Here is a 23,857-nt window from a genome sequence, read left to right on the forward strand (position 1 = left end):
TCCCCTCCCACCCCTCTCCAGGGTTTGATGACCTGCACCTCTCCATTCACACTGACATGGCAATGGTTGTCAAGGCAATGGCATCAGCTGATTCAGGGCTGGAGGTCAGAGATCGTATGTGGCTGAAGATCACCATACCCAACGCTTTCATCGGTCAGCAAGTGCAGGGCGGGTTGGGGATAATCGTTGTATTTTGTTAAATAATGTTACTCCAATGGAGAAAATGTGTATGTCACTGAAACTCCAAAATTGACCTGGCAGAAATAGCGTCACCTTTCGTGGTTTTACAAATTTTCAAAAATTAGTGCATTTCGAAGAATGTGCTGCATCACATTGTCCAACAAAGGTTGGCTACGATGGGGACTCCCAACCAGGAGGCAGGGGTGCCCGCTAGTATTTTAACAACATAAACCTGTGCATTGATTTGAACAAACGAACACAGCCTTCAGCTCGATTTTTGTTTGAGGGTTATTGTTGCATTATATGTTATGCACTAAAGAGTAGACTTGTCATGGCGGTTAGAGTCTGGAAGGTCGGCAGTTCGATTCCGACCCTGGCGGAGTCGTTTGAAAGACTTGAAAAGTGGGACGTACTACTTCCTTTTTTGACACTCAGCATTTAGAAGATCAAGTATGGACAAACCTCATGGCTTAGCATCCTTTGGGGATGGAGATTTCACCTGAAAAGTGCCCTGGTGACTGGGGCCGCCACAAGATGCCATCGCTGGCACTAAGTTTTCACACAATTATCTGGACAGCTATGATGATCATTTTACTGCTTACATTTCCTTGTCTTTCCCTTGTTATGATTCTGTAATTAATTTTGCCACAACATAAATTCCAGAAGCGATTTATTTGCATCATGTTATGCTGTTTTGAGTGTTTGCAGCACTTGGTATCTGGGTGCATCTTCTCTCGGTTGCCTCTCTGTTGGTTTGCAGAGAAATTTTGAATTGGGTCGGGGTGCCGGGATACGATGGCGTAATCTTCTATGAAATACAACATGGGATCTTTAACATTTACCTGCTAATGCAAGCAGATGGGTCCTTCGGCTTAATGTCTCTCCAGATGACATCCCTGCCTGCAAAACACCAGGGTCACAGTTTATAATCGGGTCCAGAATCAAACCCAGGCTAGACAGCTCAAAGGCAAGTATGGTAGTTTTGAACTATCTTGCCAGCCCATTTTATGCTGTTAATGTTTTGTTTTTGACTATTTTTATGCTTCCGCCATCGAAGTCGCTGGGAGCATTATTTTTGGGTTGTCCGTCTGTCCGTGATAGGTTTCCGTTACCGCGATAACTTAAGAACGCCTGAAAGGAACCAAATCAAACTTGGTACAACTATGTATTATGATGTAAAGATAAAAGGATTAGATTACGGGGTTAAGAGGTCGGAGGTCCCGTAAAGTAAAAATTCTGTTACCGCGCTAACTTGTGAACCAGTAATATGATTTTGACCAAACCTGGTATTAGTATATACATATTACGATATAAAGATGAACTGATTAGATTTTGGCATCAAAGGTCATTTCAGGTAAAAATATGAAACTTGAGAACAGTTGAAGGGATTTAACTCAAACTTGGTATAAACTTGGTACTTGTTACAATTAAGTATATTTTTATGATGTAATAATGTTGGTGGAGACATATCGGTCAACATTGCGATGATGAAGAATGCCCTTCCAGTTATACTTTTGTTTTTCTTCTTTATGAATAGTCATTGATGGGTACTATTTGTGAAGTAGGTGCAACCAGAATTAAGCCCAAGTTTTTGCTTATGGCATTTAATTTGAAGAGGCTCAAAGCAAATGACCTTTGGTCACACAACTTTGCCTGTAGTCGCAGGTGCATAACCAGTTTGTCCGAATTTTGAGAGGCACTATTATTTGCAAAACGGGTCGTGACCACACCAAACCCCTCACCCTCCCCAAATCCCTTCCATTATGCCAATAATTATTCTTGGATGCCTTTCAATAAAGAGGCTTTATTTTAGATGCACTTGCAATACCCGATATGGTTGCATAATCTGATTTATCATGCCTTCTTTCTCCAGGATCTGACCTGGTTGATTGGCTGTTCAACCACCTGGAAGGCTTTCAGGATCGCCGTGATGCCCGGAAATATGCCTGCAACCTCCTGAAGGCTGGCTTCATCAGACATACAGTCAACAAGATTACGTTCTCAGAGCAGTGCTATTACATCTTTGGCGATCTCTGTGGCAGTAAGCACCATGTCCATAGCTGCAACGGAAAGGAGGCAGATTTGAGGCCATCCTCATGACCATTCCGAGTCCCACTCCCGCCATCCTGTTCTTTTCAAATTGGCTGTGTTGAATAAGCTTTTTGGCACTCATTTTAAGAGTTCTCAATTCCAACCTGTGAGAATTTATAATCATTTGTGTTTTGAAAAATGTTCAAAATAGGTTATGAACTTGATTACAGTCTTTGATAGCATATACTTCATTTTTTGAATGGCATCTGGTTAGAGAAATTACTGCAACGATGCATGAAGTTAGATGGAGGTTATATTTTCATCCCTGTTTGTCTGTCTGTCTGTCAGTCTGTCTGTGAGCAGGATATCTCAAAACATTAAATGGATGGATTCGGACGAAACTTGGTGGGACAGCTTGGGTGTGTTACGAGGATGAAATGGTTCGATTTTATTGAAGATCCAGATTCGGAACAGATACTATAATTTTTACGTGATTCTTCACCATTGAGAGAGAGGGCCAAAAACTATAAATGGTATGATATCTCATAAAGGTATGGACGGATTACGACAACACTTGGTGGAAAGTTTGGGTGTGTGACAAGAAAGGTTGGGTGTAACTAAACGATTTTGGTTGAGGTGTACAGATGCAGGTCCGGCCTATCAGTGGGATACAAACACTAAATTGTTCAGCCTGGTGGAGGTACGTGCTCTACAGGGTGCCGTTCTCGTTTTTCTTTGTCATAGCCAAGGAAAGCCCCAACGACTGATGGTAAATTATTTTGGTTGCTATCCTGAGTTCGTATTCATGAAACACAATTTTTAGGGAGTCTCATCTCCTCTCATCTCGCATCTGGTAAGGGGCCATCTGCATATTATGTATGCAATGGAAAGTGGTCGATTGTGAGACAATGTTTGCAAAATGCAGGGAAGGAGAAAGGGATGTGTGAGAGAAAAGCAAATGATAGGAGATGGGTAAGAGAGAAGAGGAAATTGGGAGATATTTTGGGACTTGGTAGTGTCCATCTTGGAGAAGGAAATGAGTTTGGGCAAAAATGTAGCGGTGCAAAGTGTTTCCATTTTTATGCCTTTGCCGCTGAGGATATATATATATATATATATATATATATATATATATATATATATATATATATATATATATATATATATATATATATATATATATATATATATGAACGTACATATACATAAGCCTGGTGTTGGCGCAGTGGTTAGGGCAGCGGCTTGGGACCCAAAAAGTCCTGAGTTCAAGGCCCGTTGCGCAACTGAATGTGTATATATATATATATATATATATATATATATATATATATATATATATATATATATATATATATATATATATATATATATGTATGTACGTGTGTGTGTATGTGTGTGTGTATATATATATATATATATATATATATATATATATATATATATATATGTGTATGTGTATATATATATATATATATATGTGTATGTGTATATATATATATATATATATATGTGTATGTGTATATATATATATATATATATATATATGTGTATGTGTGTATATATATATATATATATATATATATATATATATATATATATGTATATATATATATATATATATATATATATATATATATATATGTATATATATATATATATATATATATATATATATATATATATATATATATGTATATCAAGGCTCCTATGTGTGTGTATATATATATATATATATATATATATATATATATATATATATATATATATATATATATATATATATATATATGTATATGTATGTATGTGTATATATATATATGTATATGTATGTATGTGTATATATATATATGTATATGTATGTATGTGTATATATATATATGTATATGTATGTATGTGTATATATATATATGTATATGTATGTATGTGTGTATATATATATATATATATATATATATATATATATATATATATATATATATATATATATATATATATGTATGTATGTGTATATATATATATATGTATGTATGTGTATATATATATATATGTATGTATGTGTATATATATATATATATATATGTATGTGTATATATATATATTGTTGCGGATTTCGCGCCCGCCGGCGTGCTGACGGCCACGTAACTCGAATCGCGGCACGTCGCCCACCGGACGGACAATCCAGTCGTGACCCTCTCGGACTAACGCCGGGAACCAGTCACGGGTGGACCTTTCGGTCTCACCGCGATCGAGCCAATCAGCCCCCGCGTGGGATAGGGTTGCTCGCCGACCCGACCTACCTAAGTACCCACGCGGAGGGTAGACCGGGCGATCGCACCTCGCCGCAGGTCGACTTCGGACACAGGCCACTTAAGCGACCCGTTCCGTACTATCAGAATAACCGAGCGGTGTTATCGTCGACCTCGACGGTTTGATTAATTATCGGGCGTATTCAGCCCACTACCAACCCTTTACGTGAAGCAAGATGAGGGTTCAATGGGGGAAAAGACGAAGCGAAGCGGGAGAACAGTTCAACAATAAAGCACATTTATTCGCGGCACACGGGAAGCACACAAATACAATTCCATTTACACAAAAAGCAAATATAAAAGTGAAAACACAGTGCAGAGCTAATACCGACTACCGAGCACACGGCAACACTTATACAATTCTACTTCACAGACGGCGCCGACAACACATACCCAAAACCAAGGAAAAGAATATCCTCAAGAATGAGGCGGGCCTGAGGCCGAGACCGGGTCGGGCCTACCCGTCTGGTGATGAGACGCGGAGCGGCGATGGCCCCGCAACCCGCGGGCCTCGTGGACGGTGTCTGGTAGGGGGTGGGAACGGGGCCCCCTTGGTCGCACTATCTCAGTGCGGGGGGAAACAGGAGGGGGTTGCTGATGCTCGGGGTATAGAGGATCTTTATTATCCCTGGTGTGCGTCTCCACCTCGGCCAGGTCGCGCTGCCGGCCTCCCTCGGGCGTGCAGCTCCTGGCACCGACGCGAGCACCCCCTCGTCAGGCTCTCTTCAGCTTCTCCAGCCACTGCAGGCTTCGGGCTCCAGACTTCCACACTCGTCCCCTCCGTTCCGACTCCTTCTCGTTCTCGTTCTCCTTTCGTTCTCGTTCTCCTCTCGTTCTCCTGTCGTTCTCGTTCTCCTTCTCGACTCTCCTACTCCCTCTCGATCCTGCTGACTGACGAACACCGTCCTTTTATCCCCCCCGTAGCTTCGCCTTTGACCCCCTCCCTTTGACCTTTCACCTCGCTCCCCATTGGCCCGAGAAAAAGTGGGCGTGAAGGCTTTTTGATCCACAAATTTGCATATATCGATCGCCCTGGAGGCGGGGCCAAATCGCCCCTCGCTCACCGATTGGACGGCAAAAAGTGGGCGTGTGTCGTTTTTGATCCGTTTTTGAAGCACAAAATCCGTGATTTTGTACACGCTGTTCAACGTGCGCCCTACACGAGTCCAGCATCGGTGCCCATGAGTGGCGCGAGATGACGGTGATGCGATGGTGGCGAGTTGTGACGGTAAAGGTCGTGGCGGTTGTGGTGAAGCGGCGTTGTGGTTGGTGGTTGTTGTTGTGGTTGTGATGGTAATCATGGCGGTTGGTCAAAAATAAAGATAGTAAAAGAAAAACGGCTATCCTGAAGAGTCGCAGCTCGCATAAATGACATGTATTCCCACTAGACAACGGGTTTGGGCCTAACTACACATGCACTTACCGAGATACCTCACCTAAGGGACCTGAATGGTGGTTTGCGAATTTGGTAACCACAACACTACCCCCTTCCCTTTTTACAGACTCGTCCCGAGTCGTCAAATTTTCGTGTGCCATCATGTGTAGTTTTCCCCTAGTACACTTTACCTACGGATCCCTGAGTGCGACATTCATGGTATTCGTGTCCCCAAAATAAATAACCTGAGGGCTGCGTAACTATCTAAACAAACTCACTCATACGGACGACTTAAATAAAATTGCCGGCGCTAAGACATACATGCCGGGGGCGCACTCATATTTACAGTACATCTTACCTTAACTTACAAATTTTACACTAAACCATGGCCCAGGATCATTGACTCTGCAAAAAGAAAGCAGTTAGCAGGGAGCCAGGCTGCCCGCATGCAGTCTCTGGCTCAAAACAATGCAGGTGACAGGGAACGTGGCTGGCTGCTCACACGCAGTCCAAGGCCTTCCCTTTTGAACTGAACGCAGTGAACCACAACGGTGCATGGGCTGCACAACGCAGTCTCCGTGCCAGCTCAAGTGGCACACGCAATGAGCACAACGAATGGATGCATGAACGCAAACACGGTGCACGGGCCGCCACTGCAGGCCCGTGTTGTCGCTGCCAACAGGGCAGTTCTTGCAGCTTGCAAACTGTTGCCTTGCGGATCCTGGCGCACATGGAAATGAACAGGGGGGGCAAAGCAAAAATTGAACGGGGCTGGTGAACGTGGGCAGTGGGCATGGCATGGCAAAGGTGAGCAGGCAAACACAGCCCGCAGAAGAAGGCCGCTGCAGGCAAACATAGCGGGCAGATGAACTGGCCGGCACAGGCCTTGAAGTACCACAGCTGCAGATGATCCGGCCGGCACAGGCCTTGCAGCACAGCAGCTGCAGACGATCCAGCCGGCACAGGCCTTGCAGCAAAACAACAGCTGCCGATGAAGTTGGCCGGCCTCTGCCTTGCAGCAACGCAGCCAGCAGATGAAGCTGGCCAGCCTTTGCCGTTCAGTGGAGGTTGGTGGAGGGAGTGCGGTGGTGCTGGCCACTTGGAAGGCGGGCTCGGACCTACCTACCTGTCTCCCTCCCACCTATCGCCTTTGCCTGTCACTGTACCTACCCACTCCCTTAATTTGTCAAACCCCAATTTAGCCCCAACTTAATTTTTTTCTGTTGTTTTTATTTTTACTTCCCCACTATAAATCGTCCCCTAACCCCCTTTATCGTCCTTGTTCGGCTAACCTATCCTGTCACCTAGCCTACTCCCAACCCCTACGTTCCCTTCCCGGAGGGGAATAAGGGAGAGCTAACGTCCTGTGTCGAGGCCCAACGAAGCCTCAGAATGGCCTCCCCAGAGTTCGGCGATCTATAACCAAAGCGGGTCCAGCGGCCCACAACGAGAGCGAGGGGATGGATGGTGCGGAGGGGTACATCTCCTAATCTACCCTAACCATTAACTCTTAAACTACCCCGGGGCTTTCAACAAGCGCCTCTCGCTTAAACTATTGGTTCTAACAACCCAGATTCCCGTCGCCTGTGTTGGTGTCCTCACAATTTCGGGCCTCGCCCCCCAATTTTCTCTCCGTGCCCTCACACGGTCTCCTGGCTGGGACACGTGGCTCCCTTTGGCAGGCACGACCCTCTGCCGAATCTCCCGCTATGGCACCCCGGGCACTACACTGCCTCCGAGCCTACCAGCTCCCTAACACCGGGAGTGCCCCCATGGCACCTCCCCTGAAACGCACACGGGGCAGGCCGGCCTCCCGGGCCCCTTTCCGAGGGTCACCCGTGCCCACAACACTGCCCACGCGGCTAATGGCGCCCCGGGCCCCGCACCAAGCAGGCGCACCCGTGCCCACTACTCTATCCCGGCCCCCATGGGCCCATGGCCTACCGCGGCCGACTAGCCTGGTGCCCGGGGTACCCACTCAGCGATACTCACCTTTCGCAGCCACGCTCCCAAGCCCGTCAACAGGGCTCCTGCACCCCTCCAAATGGGTCTCGAGCCTACTTTCCCACCAACAACAAAACGACCTCCATTTTTCAATTTGACTAACCCAGCTAACTCACTCTACACTGACCCCGGGGTCCCTTGGGCGGGAGTCACTCCTCCCCCCAATCACTCATCGCACCATGCATTCCCCATTCACTCCACACACACAGACCCGCTGGCCTCACTCACTCATCATGTACTCACCTCACAACTCTTCAACACACACACCGCTGAACTCTGCCATCCTTCTAACTGCATCCCCTAACTAACTCGTGCTCCCACGTCGTCCCTTAAACTACAGCACGTTCCTTTTAACACTACGTAGCTAAACTACGTCCCCGCTACACATCCACAAGTCTGTCACTGTTCTCAAATGTCCCAAATAACTTTTATTTCCCCACCTAAAGCTCATCTAAATCCCTCTAACTAATCCATTCCACGGACTCCATGAGGACTTACCCCTGCCCCATGAAGTCGGTCTAGCTAAGCTAACCCTTCCCCCTAACTAGTTTCCATCCTGTGCCCAGGGTCAAGGGGGTCTTCCACCCCTTGCCCAGGAATCCTTTGCACCCGAAAGTGAGGCTTACTGTTTTTTTTTTTTCATGCGCAGCACCTGCGCGGCAACTCAGAGCTCGTGCACTTTACACCTGCCCGTGACGTCATGCAGCTGCACGTGTTCCTCGTCCCTCCTTGGACGGGACCATCCGGCAGAGATACCCCTCCTGCCGGATTCCAACCCCACGTGCAGCCATGGCGTCACCGTGCGCATAAAAAAAAACACAAGCCCCACGTCTCGAGGGGTTCCCCACGCGAACACATGTGCTTTGCCCGTTGGAGCTTAACACACACGATCGCGTGGAGAACCCGTCCGGTCCAAATCCATTTACCTGCCTAAACTTTGTCCGTCCGCGGGATCGGCAAATCCACCGCTGGCGTTTCCGGACCGGGACTTCACTCTCGCAAGCGAGCACGTGGCGGTCTCGTGCGTTGCACAGCACGAACCGCGTGCTCACTGCTGGGTGAACCCGGCACGGTCCCCGAAATAGCTACAGCCGCTACTCGGCTTTCGTTTCTCCCATGTCGCCGTCTCCGTCGCCATTCGACACACGCACTCCCGCGTGTTACGACGCACACAGTCCACACCATCACATTCACACCGGGAGACGCGGCTGCGTGCTCCCGCATGCCAACCGACATCTCCCTCACATACCGCTCTCTCACACACACGGTCTCCCTTGCACACAGCGACCTTGCACACGGCCGTTCACTCACGCGTGCGGGGGCACTCACCCGCGGTGCCTCACTCGCACTCCGTGCCTCATCCACACACGCGGGGGCACTCAACCGCGGTGCCTCATCCACACTCCGTGCCTCACTCATACACGCGGGGGAACTCAACCGCTGTGCCTCATCCACACACCGTGCCTCACTCACACACGCGGGGGCACACACCCGCGGTGCCTCACTCACACACACGGCGACACTCATACACGGTGCCTCATCCACACACGCGGGGGAACTCAACCGCGGTGTCTCATCCATACTACGTGCCTCACCAACACATACGGGGGCACTCACCCGCGGTGCCTCACCCACACAGGCCGTTTCATCCACACACACGGCCTCTTCCACACACGGTGCCTCATCCACACACGGCGTGCTGGGAAGCACGCACTCTGGCACCATCGCCACCACACCACTCACACACGGGGTCGCTTCCACACACGGTGCCGCACTCACACCTTGCACCACACACACAGGGACAACCACACTGGGGATTCGTGTCCCCACAAGAGTCTCCGGGGCCTCTATACCCCCCAAGCTTTCCGTGCACCTGTCCACAGCACTCCTCCTCTCAACCTCGCAAAGCACGACCGAACTCACCTGGTCGTGACTCACCTCAAGGGGGCATACTCCCTCCCCTCGTTCCTGGAGGAGGCCATCCAGGTGCTCGCACCGGGTCCCTGCACGCTCCGCGAGCTCACCCCCATTATCCTCCACTACCTCCGTGTGTGTGTGCGCGTCACTTACCCCGTCTTCCTCGTGTAGTCTTTCCTCTATTTTTTCTATCTCCCGTGTCTCTGCCAACTCTTCCCCCTTTACCTCCCTTGTCTCAACTATTATTTCCTTTGTCACGGCCTTCATGCCCGCCTGCAGGCATCGGCCCATGTTCTGCGTCTCACCCCGGAACTTTTTCATCTCTTCCCTCATTTGCTGTGTATTCGCATCCATCGTCGTTTTCACTTCATTTGTATTTGTATCCATCTTTTCGTTCATGCCTTTCATTTCGTTTTTCATTTCATTTGTGTTTGCATCCATTTTTTCGATCATTTTCGCATTCATCTTTTCGTTCATGCCTTTCATTTCGTTTTTCATTTCATTTGTGTTTGCATCCATTTTTTCGATCATTTTCGCATTCATCTTTTCGTTCATTGCCGCCAGCATGGCGCATAGCTGGGCCATGTTGGATGCACTCAGCTGAGCCGTTTCGGCAAGGGTTGGGGAAGGGTTTTGGTGGAGAGGGGGGGGGGAGGTGTCATACACTGCGGCCGCTGCCGCACCCATTTCAGGTTCTGGGTTTAGTTGGGCGAGTCCGTGTTCCTGCACAATCAACATTTCCTGCTCGGGGATTCCATCCTGGGCCATGGATCCTACACATTCTACATCCATTTCTAATACCCCCGGCTCCCGCTCGCCTTGAGACGCCATCTTGCTTCTCGTGAAGGGTTAATTTCGCTCGCTCGTAATTTGGAGGGAATCGGGGGTCGCTTCTCTCACCCCTGGACCGATTCCCGTGAATTTCGCTGGAGACAGGAGAGCCTGTTGTCCCGCTCTCCAATACCAGTGCCGCGAGGAGGGCGATGAATTTGTATCCCACTCCTGACACCAGTGTTGCGGATTTCGCGCCCGCCGGCGTGCTGACGGCCACGTAACTCGAATCGCGGCACGTCGCCCACCGGACGGACAATCCAGTCGTGACCCTCTCGGACTAACGCCGGGAACCAGTCACGGGTGGACCTTTCGGTCTCACCGCGATCGAGCCAATCAGCCCCCGCGTGGGATAGGGTTGCTCGCCGACCCGACCTACCTAAGTACCCACGCGGAGGGTAGACCGGGCGATCGCACCTCGCCGCAGGTCGACTTCGGACACAGGCCACTTAAGCGACCCGTTCCGTACTATCAGAATAACCGAGCGGTGTTATCGTCGACCTCGACGGTTTGATTAATTATCGGGCGTATTCAGCCCACTACCAACCCTTTACGTGAAGCAAGATGAGGGTTCAATGGGGGAAAAGACGAAGCGAAGCGGGAGAACAGTTCAACAATAAAGCACATTTATTCGCGGCACACGGGAAGCACACAAATACAATTCCATTTACACAAAAAGCAAATATAAAAGTGAAAACACAGTGCAGAGCTAATACCGACTACCGAGCACACGGCAACACTTATACAATTCTACTTCACAGACGGCGCCGACAACACATACCCAAAACCAAGGAAAAGAATATCCTCAAGAATGAGGCGGGCCTGAGGCCGAGACCGGGTCGGGCCTACCCGTCTGGTGATGAGACGCGGAGCGGCGATGGCCCCGCAACCCGCGGGCCTCGTGGACGGTGTCTGGTAGGGGGTGGGAATGGGGCCCCCTTGGTCGCACTATCTCAGCGCGGGGGGAAACAGGAGGGGGTTGCTGATGCTCGGGGTATAGAGGATCTTTATTATTCCTGGTGTGCGTCTCCACCTCGGCCAGGTCGCGCTGCCGGCCTCCCTCGGGTGTGCAGCTCCTGGCACCGACGCGAGCACCCCCTCGTCCGGCTCTCTTCAGCTTCTCCAGCCACTGCAGGCTTCGGGCTCCAGACTTCCACACTCGTCCCCTCCGTTCCGACTCCTTCTCGTTCTCGTTCTCCTTTCGTTCTCGTTCTCCTCTCGTTCTCCTGTCGTTCTCGTTCTCCTTCTCGACTCTCCTACTCCCTCTCGATCCTGCTGACTGACGAACACCGTCCTTTTATCCCCCCCGTAGCTTCGCCTTTGACCCCCTCCCTTTGACCTTTCACCTCGCTCCCCATTGGCCCGAGAAAAAGTGGGCGTGAAGGCTTTTTGATCCACAAATTTGCATATATCGATCGCCCTGGAGGCGGGGCCAAATCGCCCCTCGCTCACCGATTGGACGGCAAAAAGTGGGCGTGTGTCGTTTTTGATCCGTTTTTGAAGCACAAAATCCGTGATTTTGTACACGCTGTTCAACGTGCGCCCTACACGAGTCCAGCATCGGTGCCCATGAGTGGCGCGAGATGACGGTGATGCGATGGTGGCGAGTTGTGACGGTAAAGGTCGTGGCGGTTGTGGTGAAGCGGCGTTGTGGTTGGTGGTTGTTGTTGTGGTTGTGATGGTAATCATGGCGGTTGGTCCAAAATAAAGATAGTAAAAGAAAAACGGCTATCCTGAAGAGTCGCAGCTCGCATAAATGACATGTATTCCCACTAGACAACGGGTTTGGGCCTAACTACACATGCACTTACCGAGATACCTCACCTAAGGGACCTGAATGGTGGTTTGCGAATTTGGTAACCACAACAATATATATATATATATATATATGTATGTATGTGTTTATATATATATATATATATATATATATATATATATATATATATATATATATATATATATATATATATATATATATATATATATACCAAGTCGAATAACACCAGGGGGTTGACTCAGCCTGTCATCCTTCTGAGGTCGGCGAAATGAGTACCAGTGTACTGGGCCGGTGTATACCCCGGTTAAATAGGTGTACCAGATCCCTGTGTCGTAAGAGGTGACCAGGGTTGCGTCAGGAAGGGCATCCGGTGTAAAACATGTGCCAAATCACTATGCAGATCATATGGATGATCCGCTGCGGCGACCCCTAACGGGAGCAGCCGAAAGAAGAAGAAGAAGAACATATGTACATATATACACACACACACACACACACACACACACACACACACACACACACACACACACACACACACACACACACACACACACACACACACACACACACACACACACACACACACACACACACACAATCAAGGCTCGTATGAGAGTTAGCACACAGAACGTATGAAAAGGGGAGCAGGAGGCAAGAGGGGTGGGAGAGAGAATCATAAAACAGTGGGGAACAGAGACATTAGGAGATCTGTGGAACGGAGAGGAATGGGGTGGTGTACACGGGATAAACAATATGGATACTACAGGGACTTTCAGGAAGGAAAGCAGGGAATTTGATGCAGGTGGGTTTGGGGTGGATTAATGGGGGTAGAAAAGATCATGGTGTTAGATGGGGGAAGATAAGAGATGGTGGTTAACAGCTGTTTTGAAGACCTGGAGGGAAGAGTGGGATTGAAGAGAGTGAGAGAGTTTGTTCGAAAGGTGGGGAGGAAAAAAGAGGAATGAAAGAGTGAAGGTGAGCAGTGATTCTTGATTTTGATAGTTTTACCAGAAGGGGTTGCTTGCGGACCTTGAGCGCCCTGCGGAAATATGGGGGGGGGGGGACAGATAGCAGTCAGAGCAGGGGGGCGAGGCCAGAGAGGAGACTGTAGAAAACAGAAGGACCACCAACCTGCCTGACATGAGAGAGTGAGAGACCCAAAGACTCAACCTCATCGTGGGAGATACCAATGATCCAAATGCCTTGGTTTCTCCAGCATGAAAGGGAGAGCAGTACTCCAACAGGCTGCAGATGAAAGCTTTGTAAGTGGTCAGGAGCTCAGGTGTGCCAAGAAACGACTTTTCACGACGGAGGATGCCCAATAGGCGACTGGCTTTGGCGGCCAGCTTGGAAATGTGGCTTTCCCAGGAAAGATCATGGCAGATAGTGAGACCCAGAAGCTTGAATTAATGGACTTCCTCATTTTTTATGTCATGTTTGCAGGTTGCATGTGCGTCTGTCTGACCGTGATCAATTTAAGTTGCCGCAATAACTGGTGAACCACTAAAGGGATTTTGAGCAAGCTTGGTACAAAGGTGTGTGATGATGCAGAGATGAACTGGTTTGATTATGGATTCAAAGGGTCAAAGGTCATGTCACCTTTACGTGAAAGTAGCAAATTTTTGTTCCCGTGATAACTTGTAAACCGACAAAGGGATTTTGACTAAACCTGGTATAGGTATGTACTATGATGCAAAGATGAACTGATACTATATTGGGGTCAAATGTCGTGTGACCTTTTCCTGAAAGTAGCAGATTTTCTTCCCAGATGACTCTCTCCTCCCCTCTTTCTCTCCTCACCCTCTTTCTCTCCTCACCCTCTTTCTCTCCTCACCCTCTTTCTCTCCTCACCCTCTTTCTCTCCTCACCCTCTCCCCTCACATGCTCTCTCAGGGGAACTTGTGACTTAAAAAAATGTTTACAGAGTCAACGCTCATGGAAGAGCTAGTACACTGAATGGATCAGGAAGTAATGGGACAAAAGGAACAGCAGGGAGAAAGGGGGCGGGGGACAGATACCAGGACACCAAGACACCAACAGTAGAGTTGAAGGACAAGATGGAGACTCGGACAAACAATGGATGTTGGAAAGAATGGGGGACAGGAAAGGACACATGGGGTTGACATGGATACAGAAGGAAACTGTTATGAGGGAAAAACTGGTCATTTGGAAGGAGAAGGGCTTGGAGTGGGGGGTTAATGAGGGTCAAAAAACAATCATGGTTTTGAATTGGGGAGGATCTGAAATGGTGGTGAAAAGCTGTCTTGAAGACCTTGAGGGAAGAAAGACATTGAAGAGATTATGGAAGCTTGTTCCACTGGTGGGAGAAAAGATGAGTGGAGGTGAGTGCAGTGTTTCTGGATTTGGGTAGTTTCACCAAAAGAGGGGTGATGGTGGACCGTGTCAGCTCTGCAAAAACCTGGGGGGGGGGAGGAAGCACAGAAAGAGCAGAGGGTGCAAGACCAGAAAGGACGCGGAAGAAGACCGAGATCACCGACCTGTCTCTGCGATGGGAAAGTGATGGGCCCATATACTCAGCCTCAGCGTGAGAAATTCCAATCACCTTGAAGGCTTTGGTTTCTACGGTGTCAAGCTGAGCAAGATGTAAGGCAGGAGAGCCAGCCCAGAGGGGACAGCATTACTCCATCAAGCTGTGGATGAAGACCTTGTAGGTAGATGGGAGTTCAGGTTTGTAATGGAAGGACTTAGTACGACATAGGATGCCCAGTTGGCAACTGACTTGGAAGGCCAAGTTTGAAATGTCGTTTGCCTAAAAAAGATCATTGCTGATAATGAGACACATGAGTTTGAATGACAATGTCCTCAAGAGGATTGTGGAAAAAGTGGATGGGGTTAGGTGAGTAGAAGTAGCATGTCCAATGTAGAATTACCTTGTCTGAATCCAAATTTGTGATCTGAGATGAATGAGGCTGTTGGAGAAAATGAATGATTTCATGTCAACTGCAATGATGAATTCCATGATCTTGCTGATTAGGGGATCAGTTTTTGCACCTTTTTCATGTATTGCAGTGATGATGGCTGATTTCCAAGCAGATGGAAGATGACCAATGGCAAATGACAGGTTGAAAAAGGCAGAAGGAAGATGCACAAGAGCAGCAGAGCAAGTTTTTAGGACTTGCGAGCTGATGCCGCCTGGTCCAGTGACAGAGTCGGAGTCAAAGGTTGACAGAAACATGTTCACCTTCTCAAGTGCGAAAAATACAGAGTTGGGTACGATGGGGAAGGGTGGGTCCAGAAAGTTGGGTTTGTTTGGGTCCAGAAGCAAGAAGAAGAAGAAAGTTGGCTCCAGGTGGGAAGATGCAAGATTTGGAACAAACACAGAATTGAGACATTCGGCCTTATCATGAGCGGAGTCGGCTGTGGTGCCATTTGAAGTGAGGAGGAGAGAGAGGAGATTGGGACCATACTCTGTGAAGAGCGTTGGTGCTGCCTAAGCAGTCTCCTTGGCTATTGGGCACAATCCTGGACGGGTCGCCACTCCGACACAGCATACCAGCATGCTGGCACTTATTTTGCTGACCTCGGAAGGATGACAGGCAGAGTCAACCCCACCTGGTATTAATTCAACAGGTGAGCGGGCTTTGAACTCAGGACCCTAGGATCAAAAGCCCACCACCCTAACCATTAAGCCAACACCAGGCATAAAGTGAGGGAACGGATGGAAGGGAAGTGTACTCCAGAGACATACTTTAACAAGGCACCACCAGGTTTTAGAGGAGGGAAACAAGTTTGAAAGTTCAATGTTGAAGTTGAACAGGTGTTGTTTTCTGGCTCTCCTGAGAGTGAACACACATTTGTTGCAGACCTTTTGGAATGCACTGAGATTGTCCGGTCAGATTTGCCTTCCAGGAAGAGAAGGCAAGTTGTTTTAGAGCAACAGCCTCGCCACAGGAGTCATTGTACCATTGGTGGGGGGCAAGGAGGATAACTGAAGACAAAATGTGATGAATCTGTGCATGAAAGAGAGTCGGTTTCTGTGGCAAAATTCCAAGGGTTAATATCAGTAGTAGTGGAAATGAGAGACCAGTCCTGAAGAGAGGTGGCTGCTTGCAGTCCCTGCCAATCTGCCAGATTTACTGGCACTGAGGCAGCTCTCTTAGAATTGCCAGAAAGATGACTCTCACAAGCAGATAACCAGATGAACCAATTGAGGCGGAGGAAGAGTGGGATAAATTTGCAGGGAAGTTTGTCATCACCAAGTGCAAAAGTGAGGATTTGCCATTGGGAGAAGTCTCGGGTTAGAAAGGTCACAGATTGAGTCAGTCCTGTGGAGTCACAGAAGGCCTTTGCTGAAGTGCTATGGCTGGTGAGAGGTACCAACACCCTGCTAATTTGCATGGTGACAATTTAAGTCGCCACATATGATGAAGAGAGAGTTGGGATGAATGGTTAAAAGTTGGTTCATGTTGTCTGTGAGAGATGTAGATGTTGAGCATGGTTGCAAATCACACTGTTTGAAGGACGGTACAACACAAACAAATATAAGGTGGGAGTGGAGAGGAAGTCACAGCCAAAGGTACTCCTGGGGGTTGGGAGTGTAAGAGCAGTACATGGAGAGTAAGAAATAGAGTTCTTAATGTACAGTGTGACTCCACCACCAGGGCAGGGTTCGGAGGGAAAGGGGGGGTGAGGCTGGGATGGTGTGGGCTGGGGGTGATCAGATAGGACAGGAGGGAATATTGGATGGGCGGTTGGGGGGGGGGAGGAAGATGGGAGGGTTGGTACTGAGGGGTAAGGTTGGGGAGGGATGGGGGAAAGATTGGAGGGGATGGGACAGTGGAAAGATAGGATGGAGGGGAGATGGGAGGGGACAGTATGGGGCTGAAGATGGAAGGGGGGAGCATGGTTGGTGCAGGAAAAGGGGAAATTTGAGAGGGGGTGGGTTTGAGGGAAAGCTTGGATGGTTGAGGTGAGGGTGAAACTTGGAGAGGGTGGGGTGAAGAGTATTCTGAAAGGGTGGGGGAACACGTAGGGTTGGGGGTGTGGTTGGAAGGATGCGGGCTTGTAGGAGATGTGGGGGCGGGAACTGATACGGAGGGGGTTGACGGTGTAAAGGAACGTGGAGCGGAATTTGTTGTTCACCGCTGACAACCTCTGTGAATTGAGATCAAACTTAACAGTGGGTTGACATCTCACGTGGGCTTTGGCATATCCATTGACGCATTTGCATCAAATTCTACTTTCACGTTCTTGCATAATACGCAGATGGATCCTTGATGAAATTTTGATCCAAAAACGTTCCATTATCCAAACAAACAACACTGAAAATTTTCATCAACTTGAAAGCATTATGTCGCCTCTCAGCAGAGCGAACACAAGTGGTCTCAGAATGATTCGAGTCTCTTACCAGTTTTCAGGATGCTAATATATCACAAGATAACTATTATTTAACTTTATGATTCTGCAATTCAATGGCTACAGCTTCTGGTCTGTCAACCATCCAGCCTTATCAGCATTGGATGATCAATCACAGCATAAAGCTCAGAAAGTTTGTTTATTTTGGTCTTTATCCCAAACAGCTTTAATTATGTCCTCTTCTGACAAAATGCCATATATTTTTCATGTGAATGATTCGATGATGTGAAATACTTGTCCACACACAGTGTATAGCAGAAAGAAATATGTGCATTCAGAGAAAGGTTTTGCCCAGATTTATTCCTTTGAACTTTAATATAACATTTAAATGACAAGAAGCCTCATGTTGGCTTAACGGTAAAGGTGGATGGCTTAAGATCTTCAGGTCTTGAGTTTAATCCCCTGTTTTTTCTGTTTCGGGTCCGGATCCGACTACTAGAATTTTTAAGTGAATCTTCACCATTGAGAGATCAGGCCAAAAATGATATATAGCACGATATCTCAAAAATGTATTGGGCCAGGTGTGGACTAGGCATTACAGGGTGGAGGTATGCGCTCTACCAAGTGCCCTTCTACAGGGTGCCCCACAGAAAACCAGGAAATTTGAGATTTATTTTGCCGTATTTTACCATATCAATAAACTAACATATAATAAAGTGTATCTTTGTTTTACACTACATCTAAGTTTGCTTTTGTTTTGTTTGAAAATAAAGTGTCTCTTTGTTTTACACGACATCTAAGTTTGCTTTTGTTTTGTTTTAAATAAACTGTCCGAAATTTCCTGGTTTTCTGTGGGGCACCCTGTAGTTTCCCTTGTGCCTGTAACCCGACCTTGGGTTCCACCAACACTTATGCAAAACTTGGTGGAGATCGGGCCAGCCTTGTTTTTTTCTATGATTTACACACACACACACACACACACACACACACACACACACACACACACACACACACACACACACACACACACACACACACACACACACACACACACACACACCTTATTTAATATAGTAGGATGGCTGATGAATGAACATCACAATCGAATTATGGCTCATTCCTTGTCATTTCATCCGGGGGTTGCGGTGACCCCCTCAGATTTTTCTGAAAAAATTCTCAAAGCTACCTTAACATATATGAGGAAGGTTTGCCAAGTTATAGCTCAAAATTCCAAGTAGTGTCTGAGATATGGCCCTACAAACACCCAATGGTTGTTTCAATTCTGGCAGTCGTGAGTTGCAGATATGTATCTGAAGCATTTTTGGAGGGCTCTAAATTCCAGAGTTTTACAAACAGAGTTCTGAAAATTCACACAAATGGTGTCTATTAGTGAGGCTTTCAGAATCTGACATCAAAAATGTTCTACTTAAAATACTTTTTAACATAAGTACTCTCAAAAGTAGTGATTTGTAACATGCAGTCAAAAAAATTTGAGTTTTCAAATTGCTGCCAACAGTCAGTTTATTCATCATGAAGGATTTTGTTGCCTGATTTACATAATCTAGTGACTGGATCATTTACACAAGAAAACTGAAACCTTTTGGAGCAAAATATTGGGTGCTATAGGTGTCTGAACTTTGTTCCAGAATCAACGACACTGAAATTTACCCCGGTTTTACCCCAAGTGTTCACCATGTTGACTGTTACATAGCTCTTTTGAATTTTTGTCACTTAAAGACACATACATAGGCAAACTGTGGTAGAAAATTCAAGAGTTGTTCTCAATCCCTTCTATTTTTAAAAAGGCCCACTATTCAAAAAAAACATGTTCGATGAAAGGTGTAGAATAAAAGCAATAGGTGTGCTTTTGAAGTGGAAGCCATGCCAAGCATTCATAAGATGGCACCACAATGATCAAAGTGTTTTTTGGTCAGAACAAGTATGTGGTTACTTTAATTTGGCTCTTTTTTTTAAAGGATATTTTAGTTTAAGGCCGCGCCAATCTCAACTACAAATGAAGACACATAATGTGATCATAATAATCACCATTATTAATATTCATTTGCATATCTAATTGTTTATATACTTAGTGTACATTGTACGAAAGTCTACATCCATTTGTAAATGTAGGTACAATATCTGATTCAACTTTTTTTTTTTTTCATAATTTCATATCAAATTGTTTGGACAAATGTACTTGTAGTGGGGCAACTTAGCATAACAATTGTGCATTTTGTGAGGAAAGCACCAAATTTGCCACACTAGTAGCCCAACATATTATGAACAGATTTGGATATTGGGCCATCTCAAATTCAGCCACTGATGGCTGTGGCAGCCATTTTTCAAAATGGCCACCAGTGGTTACTATAATTTCACTCTAACATTGGTTTGAACATTTATTAAAAGCTCAATTAAGAAAAACCATAACCTGTAGCCACCTCAAGTTTAAAGATAGCCGCCATTTTGCAAGATGGCTGCTAATTATTTGTTGTACCGGACGACTATCTCACTCATAGAAATTGGTTGTTGAGAATGGTGGCAAACGAATCAAGGGTTGCGTCTGATTGATATGAATACCAACATCGCTTATGTAAAGTCAGTGGTTGTTGAGCATGGTTGCAAACGAATCATGGGCTGCGTCTCATTCATATGAATACCGACATCTCACTCATAGAAATTGATCGAGAGATGTCTGATTTAAATGTTCTGAATCAGTGACACAGTCTGCTCTGTTAATATTCTCTCAATTTTGTGAGCACTCTCCCTCACACACGCACAAAGTTGTGCATTCAATTGCGGCCTTTTTGCACTTGCAACGCTTCAGACAGCTCTTCTTGCACTTGCACGATACTAGCTCATAGCATGTGTGGGCTGCTTTGGGTAGCTTCGTCCAGTGTGGCTCGTACACCCCCTCGTCATTCTTGACCCAGCCCCAGCTGGATGGAGGAGGCAGCTCTGGCGTTGGTAGCAGTGTTTGACCCCACACATGGCCTCCTTGGTCGGCCGCCCTCTTCACATGCTCCTCCAGAGCTGCCTTGGTTGGCGTGATCAGCTGCACGTTGTTCTTCTTCGCGAAGAGTTTCTTCCGGGCCTTGTCAATGTCGTTGCACGTGCTGGTTCTGTCATACAGCAATATGACGAACCTCTCGATGGTGTGCATGACATCGTCTGGTATGCCACTTGGTGCAGAGGATGGCTTCAGCAGTGCGTCTGTAAGTTCTGGCAGAACGGTCCAGATTGTCCAAGCAGTCTTCTTACCATGTCCAGCAAAGCTCGATACAGTGTCACACCCAGTCAGAGCGTGAAACATTGGGAGTGCCTTGCCTTCTCTAGTCCAAGGCCAGCTGCTATTTTGTGGGCTGCCAGGTACCGAAAACTCTTCCCAGTGCCAAATGCTAGCCACAGTTCATCTTCTGGTTGCAGTCCCTGGGCCACTGACACAGCCAACACCATAACATCGGTGTCAACTGTCTTGATCAGTATCTTGTGGTGACCATGATTGGCTGCATGGGATGCATGCAACAACATTCGACTGTCAGCTTCTTCATGGCTGCATGGGGTGAGCAAGGCCAGGTCTAGCAGCGGTGGCTTGCTCAGGACTTCCTCTCCATCAGTGATAACCAGCTGCTTGTCATTCTGGTCAAACCACCTGAAGATAGCTTCTGATAGGAACTTGAACAGCTCGGTCTTGTTGGTGTCCACTCGGAGGAAGTTCTGCCAGTTTCCAGGTATAACTGCTGTTCCGACCACGCGTCTACGCACTCCTTTTCCACGCTTTGATCTTGCACTGCCTTTCAGTGAATCAGTAACGTAGCGGTCCCAGACTAGGTCCAGGCGTGACACAGTCTGAAGCTTTGTTGACAGGTACGGTATGAAGACATCCTGGGCATAGTCATCAAAGTTCTTGGCTACTGCAGGCTTCAACATCTGGACAATGACTTCCCCATCAAGAACTAGGCTAATGGTATCAGGAGCCTCTGATTGGGCATTGGAAAACTCTTCAAAGCATTTGAGGAGATCACTCTTCGTACCTTGACGGAGACTTTCTCTGCAATGACACAATGTAGCATAAATTAGTTATGAATTAAACCGGTTTTCTCCTAGCCCATAGTCATAAATACTATTGCCACTTGTAAAATCTTCTACAGACGCTGGTGATGGCACATAGACAATTCACAACCATCATCTGAGTTACATGGCTTCATTCCCAATATGACCGAATTCATCCATATTTAGGTTACTTCGAGCCGATGTGCTAAGATGTGTTGCGATTGATTGTAAGAGTCAATAAAAATGCAGTTTCAGAAAACGTAAGGGTTACTCAACAAACTGACCAAAACAAATTAGCTTAGCCATGAAAATGGAAACTAGAATGGAAAACTAATTACAAATGGTTTGGCATTGCCGTAAATCGAACGAAGATAACCCGAAAACTAACGAGTTATCATGGTAAAGATATCTCGCCAACACGCCGGTACGAAGAGAGAACTTCCTCACTCAGTAGCAAACTGGAACTGGCACCGTGAAGGCAGAACGGAAATACATGCAGAACCTCGTAACCCGGTAATCCGTGACTGAGATAATCCTATGACCAAACTGCACCCCGCAAACCAAACTCAACTTGATGAACTATGGTTAACAATGGGATAGCATAGAGAACTCTATGGGCACAGAACAAAATAACAATGAATCGAGTCAACAAGTGTAAGCTGGCAACTCAACCGTGCGCGATTCCGGGGTCAATATGCACTCACACCACTTCTACGACCATGTGCCAAGCCAATAGTGCTATGAATGTTTATCATTGGTTTTCATTCAGAATCTGTGTCTTAATAAGACGAATTATTCCACTTTAACTTTTTTTTTTCTCAACCAAATCAAATTGTTACTTTCTTTGACCATTATTGGACCTTTATTAGTAAATAAACTTTCACTATCAACATGCATTCCTCTCCTGTAAAGCAGATATGTGTCATAACAGTAACCACTGGTGGCCATTTTGAAAAATGGCTGCCACAGCCATCAGCGGCTGAATTTGAGATGGCCCAATATCCAAATCTGTTCATAATATGATAGGCTACGAGTGTGCCAAATTTGGTGCTTTCCTCACAAAATGCACAATTGTTATGCTATATTTAGCTAAGTTTCCTCACCATTGGATCCATTGTACAAAGTGAACAGTGATTAGTTTTATAATTGCCAGGATATAATAAAATGTAACAATGAACATTGGCAGTTACTACAGGGCTGTGTATTAGGTTAAAGCCTAAATAAGATAGAGTTGTGCTTCATGCCTAACTTTGGAAATGATTTTGGTACACTTCTTTAAGTTTTACTAAACTGATTTATATATTGTTAGATTCCACTTAAGTCATACTTCCTTACAATATCTTTATTTTTTCTCTATGTTTGTTAGTAAAAATTTTATTTAAAAAAGTAGCTTTTGGGACTGCAGAATCATTAGAAATTGATGCATTTAAAAAAAAATTTCGTTTAAAAATAGAAGGGATTGAGAACAACTCTTGAATTTTCTACCGCAGTTTGCCTATGTACAGTATGTGTCTTTAAGTGACAAAAATTTAAAAGAGCTGTGTGACTGTCAACATGGTGAACACTTGGGGTAAAACCGGGGTAAATTTCAGTGTCGTTGAGTCTGGAGCAAAGTTCAGACACCTATAGCACCCAAGACTTTGCTCCAAAAGGTTTCAGTTTTCTTGTGTAAATGATCCAGTCACTAGATTATGTAAATCAGGCAACAAAATTCTTCATGATGAATAAACTGACTGTTGGCAGCAATTTGAAAACTCATTTTTTGACTGCATGTTACAAATCACTACTTTTGAGAGTACTTATGTTAAAAAGTATTTTAAGTAGAACATTTTTTAATGTCAGATTCTGAAAGCCTCACTAATGGACACCATTTGTGTGAATTTTCAGAACTCTGTTTGTAAAACTCTGGAATTTAGAGCCCTCCAAAAATGCTTCAGATACAAATCTGCAACTCGCGACTGCCAGAATTGAAACACCCCTAGGGTGTTTGTAGGGCCATATCTCGGACACTACTTGGAATTTTGAGCTATAACTTTGCAAACCTTCCTCATATATGTTAAGGTAGCTTTG

The 23,857-nt window shown here is 46.3% G+C and overlaps 1 protein-coding gene across 1 annotated transcript in view; it reads left to right on the plus strand.

The window, feature by feature from the left end:
* Positions 1-23,857, plus strand: part of DVL3 (dishevelled segment polarity protein 3) — a 139,164-nt gene that overhangs the window by 108,744 nt on the left and 6,563 nt on the right. The window contains exons 12-13 of the mRNA XM_085899267.1: positions 22-153; positions 2,054-2,221. Coding sequence (XP_085755393.1) covers positions 22-153; positions 2,054-2,221 — 300 coding nt within the window. The remainder of the gene's footprint in view (positions 1-21; positions 154-2,053; positions 2,222-23,857) is intronic.

Source organism: Eptatretus burgeri, chromosome 10, assembly GCF_056783735.1.
Source record: "Eptatretus burgeri isolate ZD-2024b chromosome 10, Ebu_testis_v1, whole genome shotgun sequence".
NCBI classification, from domain to species: Eukaryota; Metazoa; Chordata; class Myxini; order Myxiniformes; family Myxinidae; genus Eptatretus; species Eptatretus burgeri.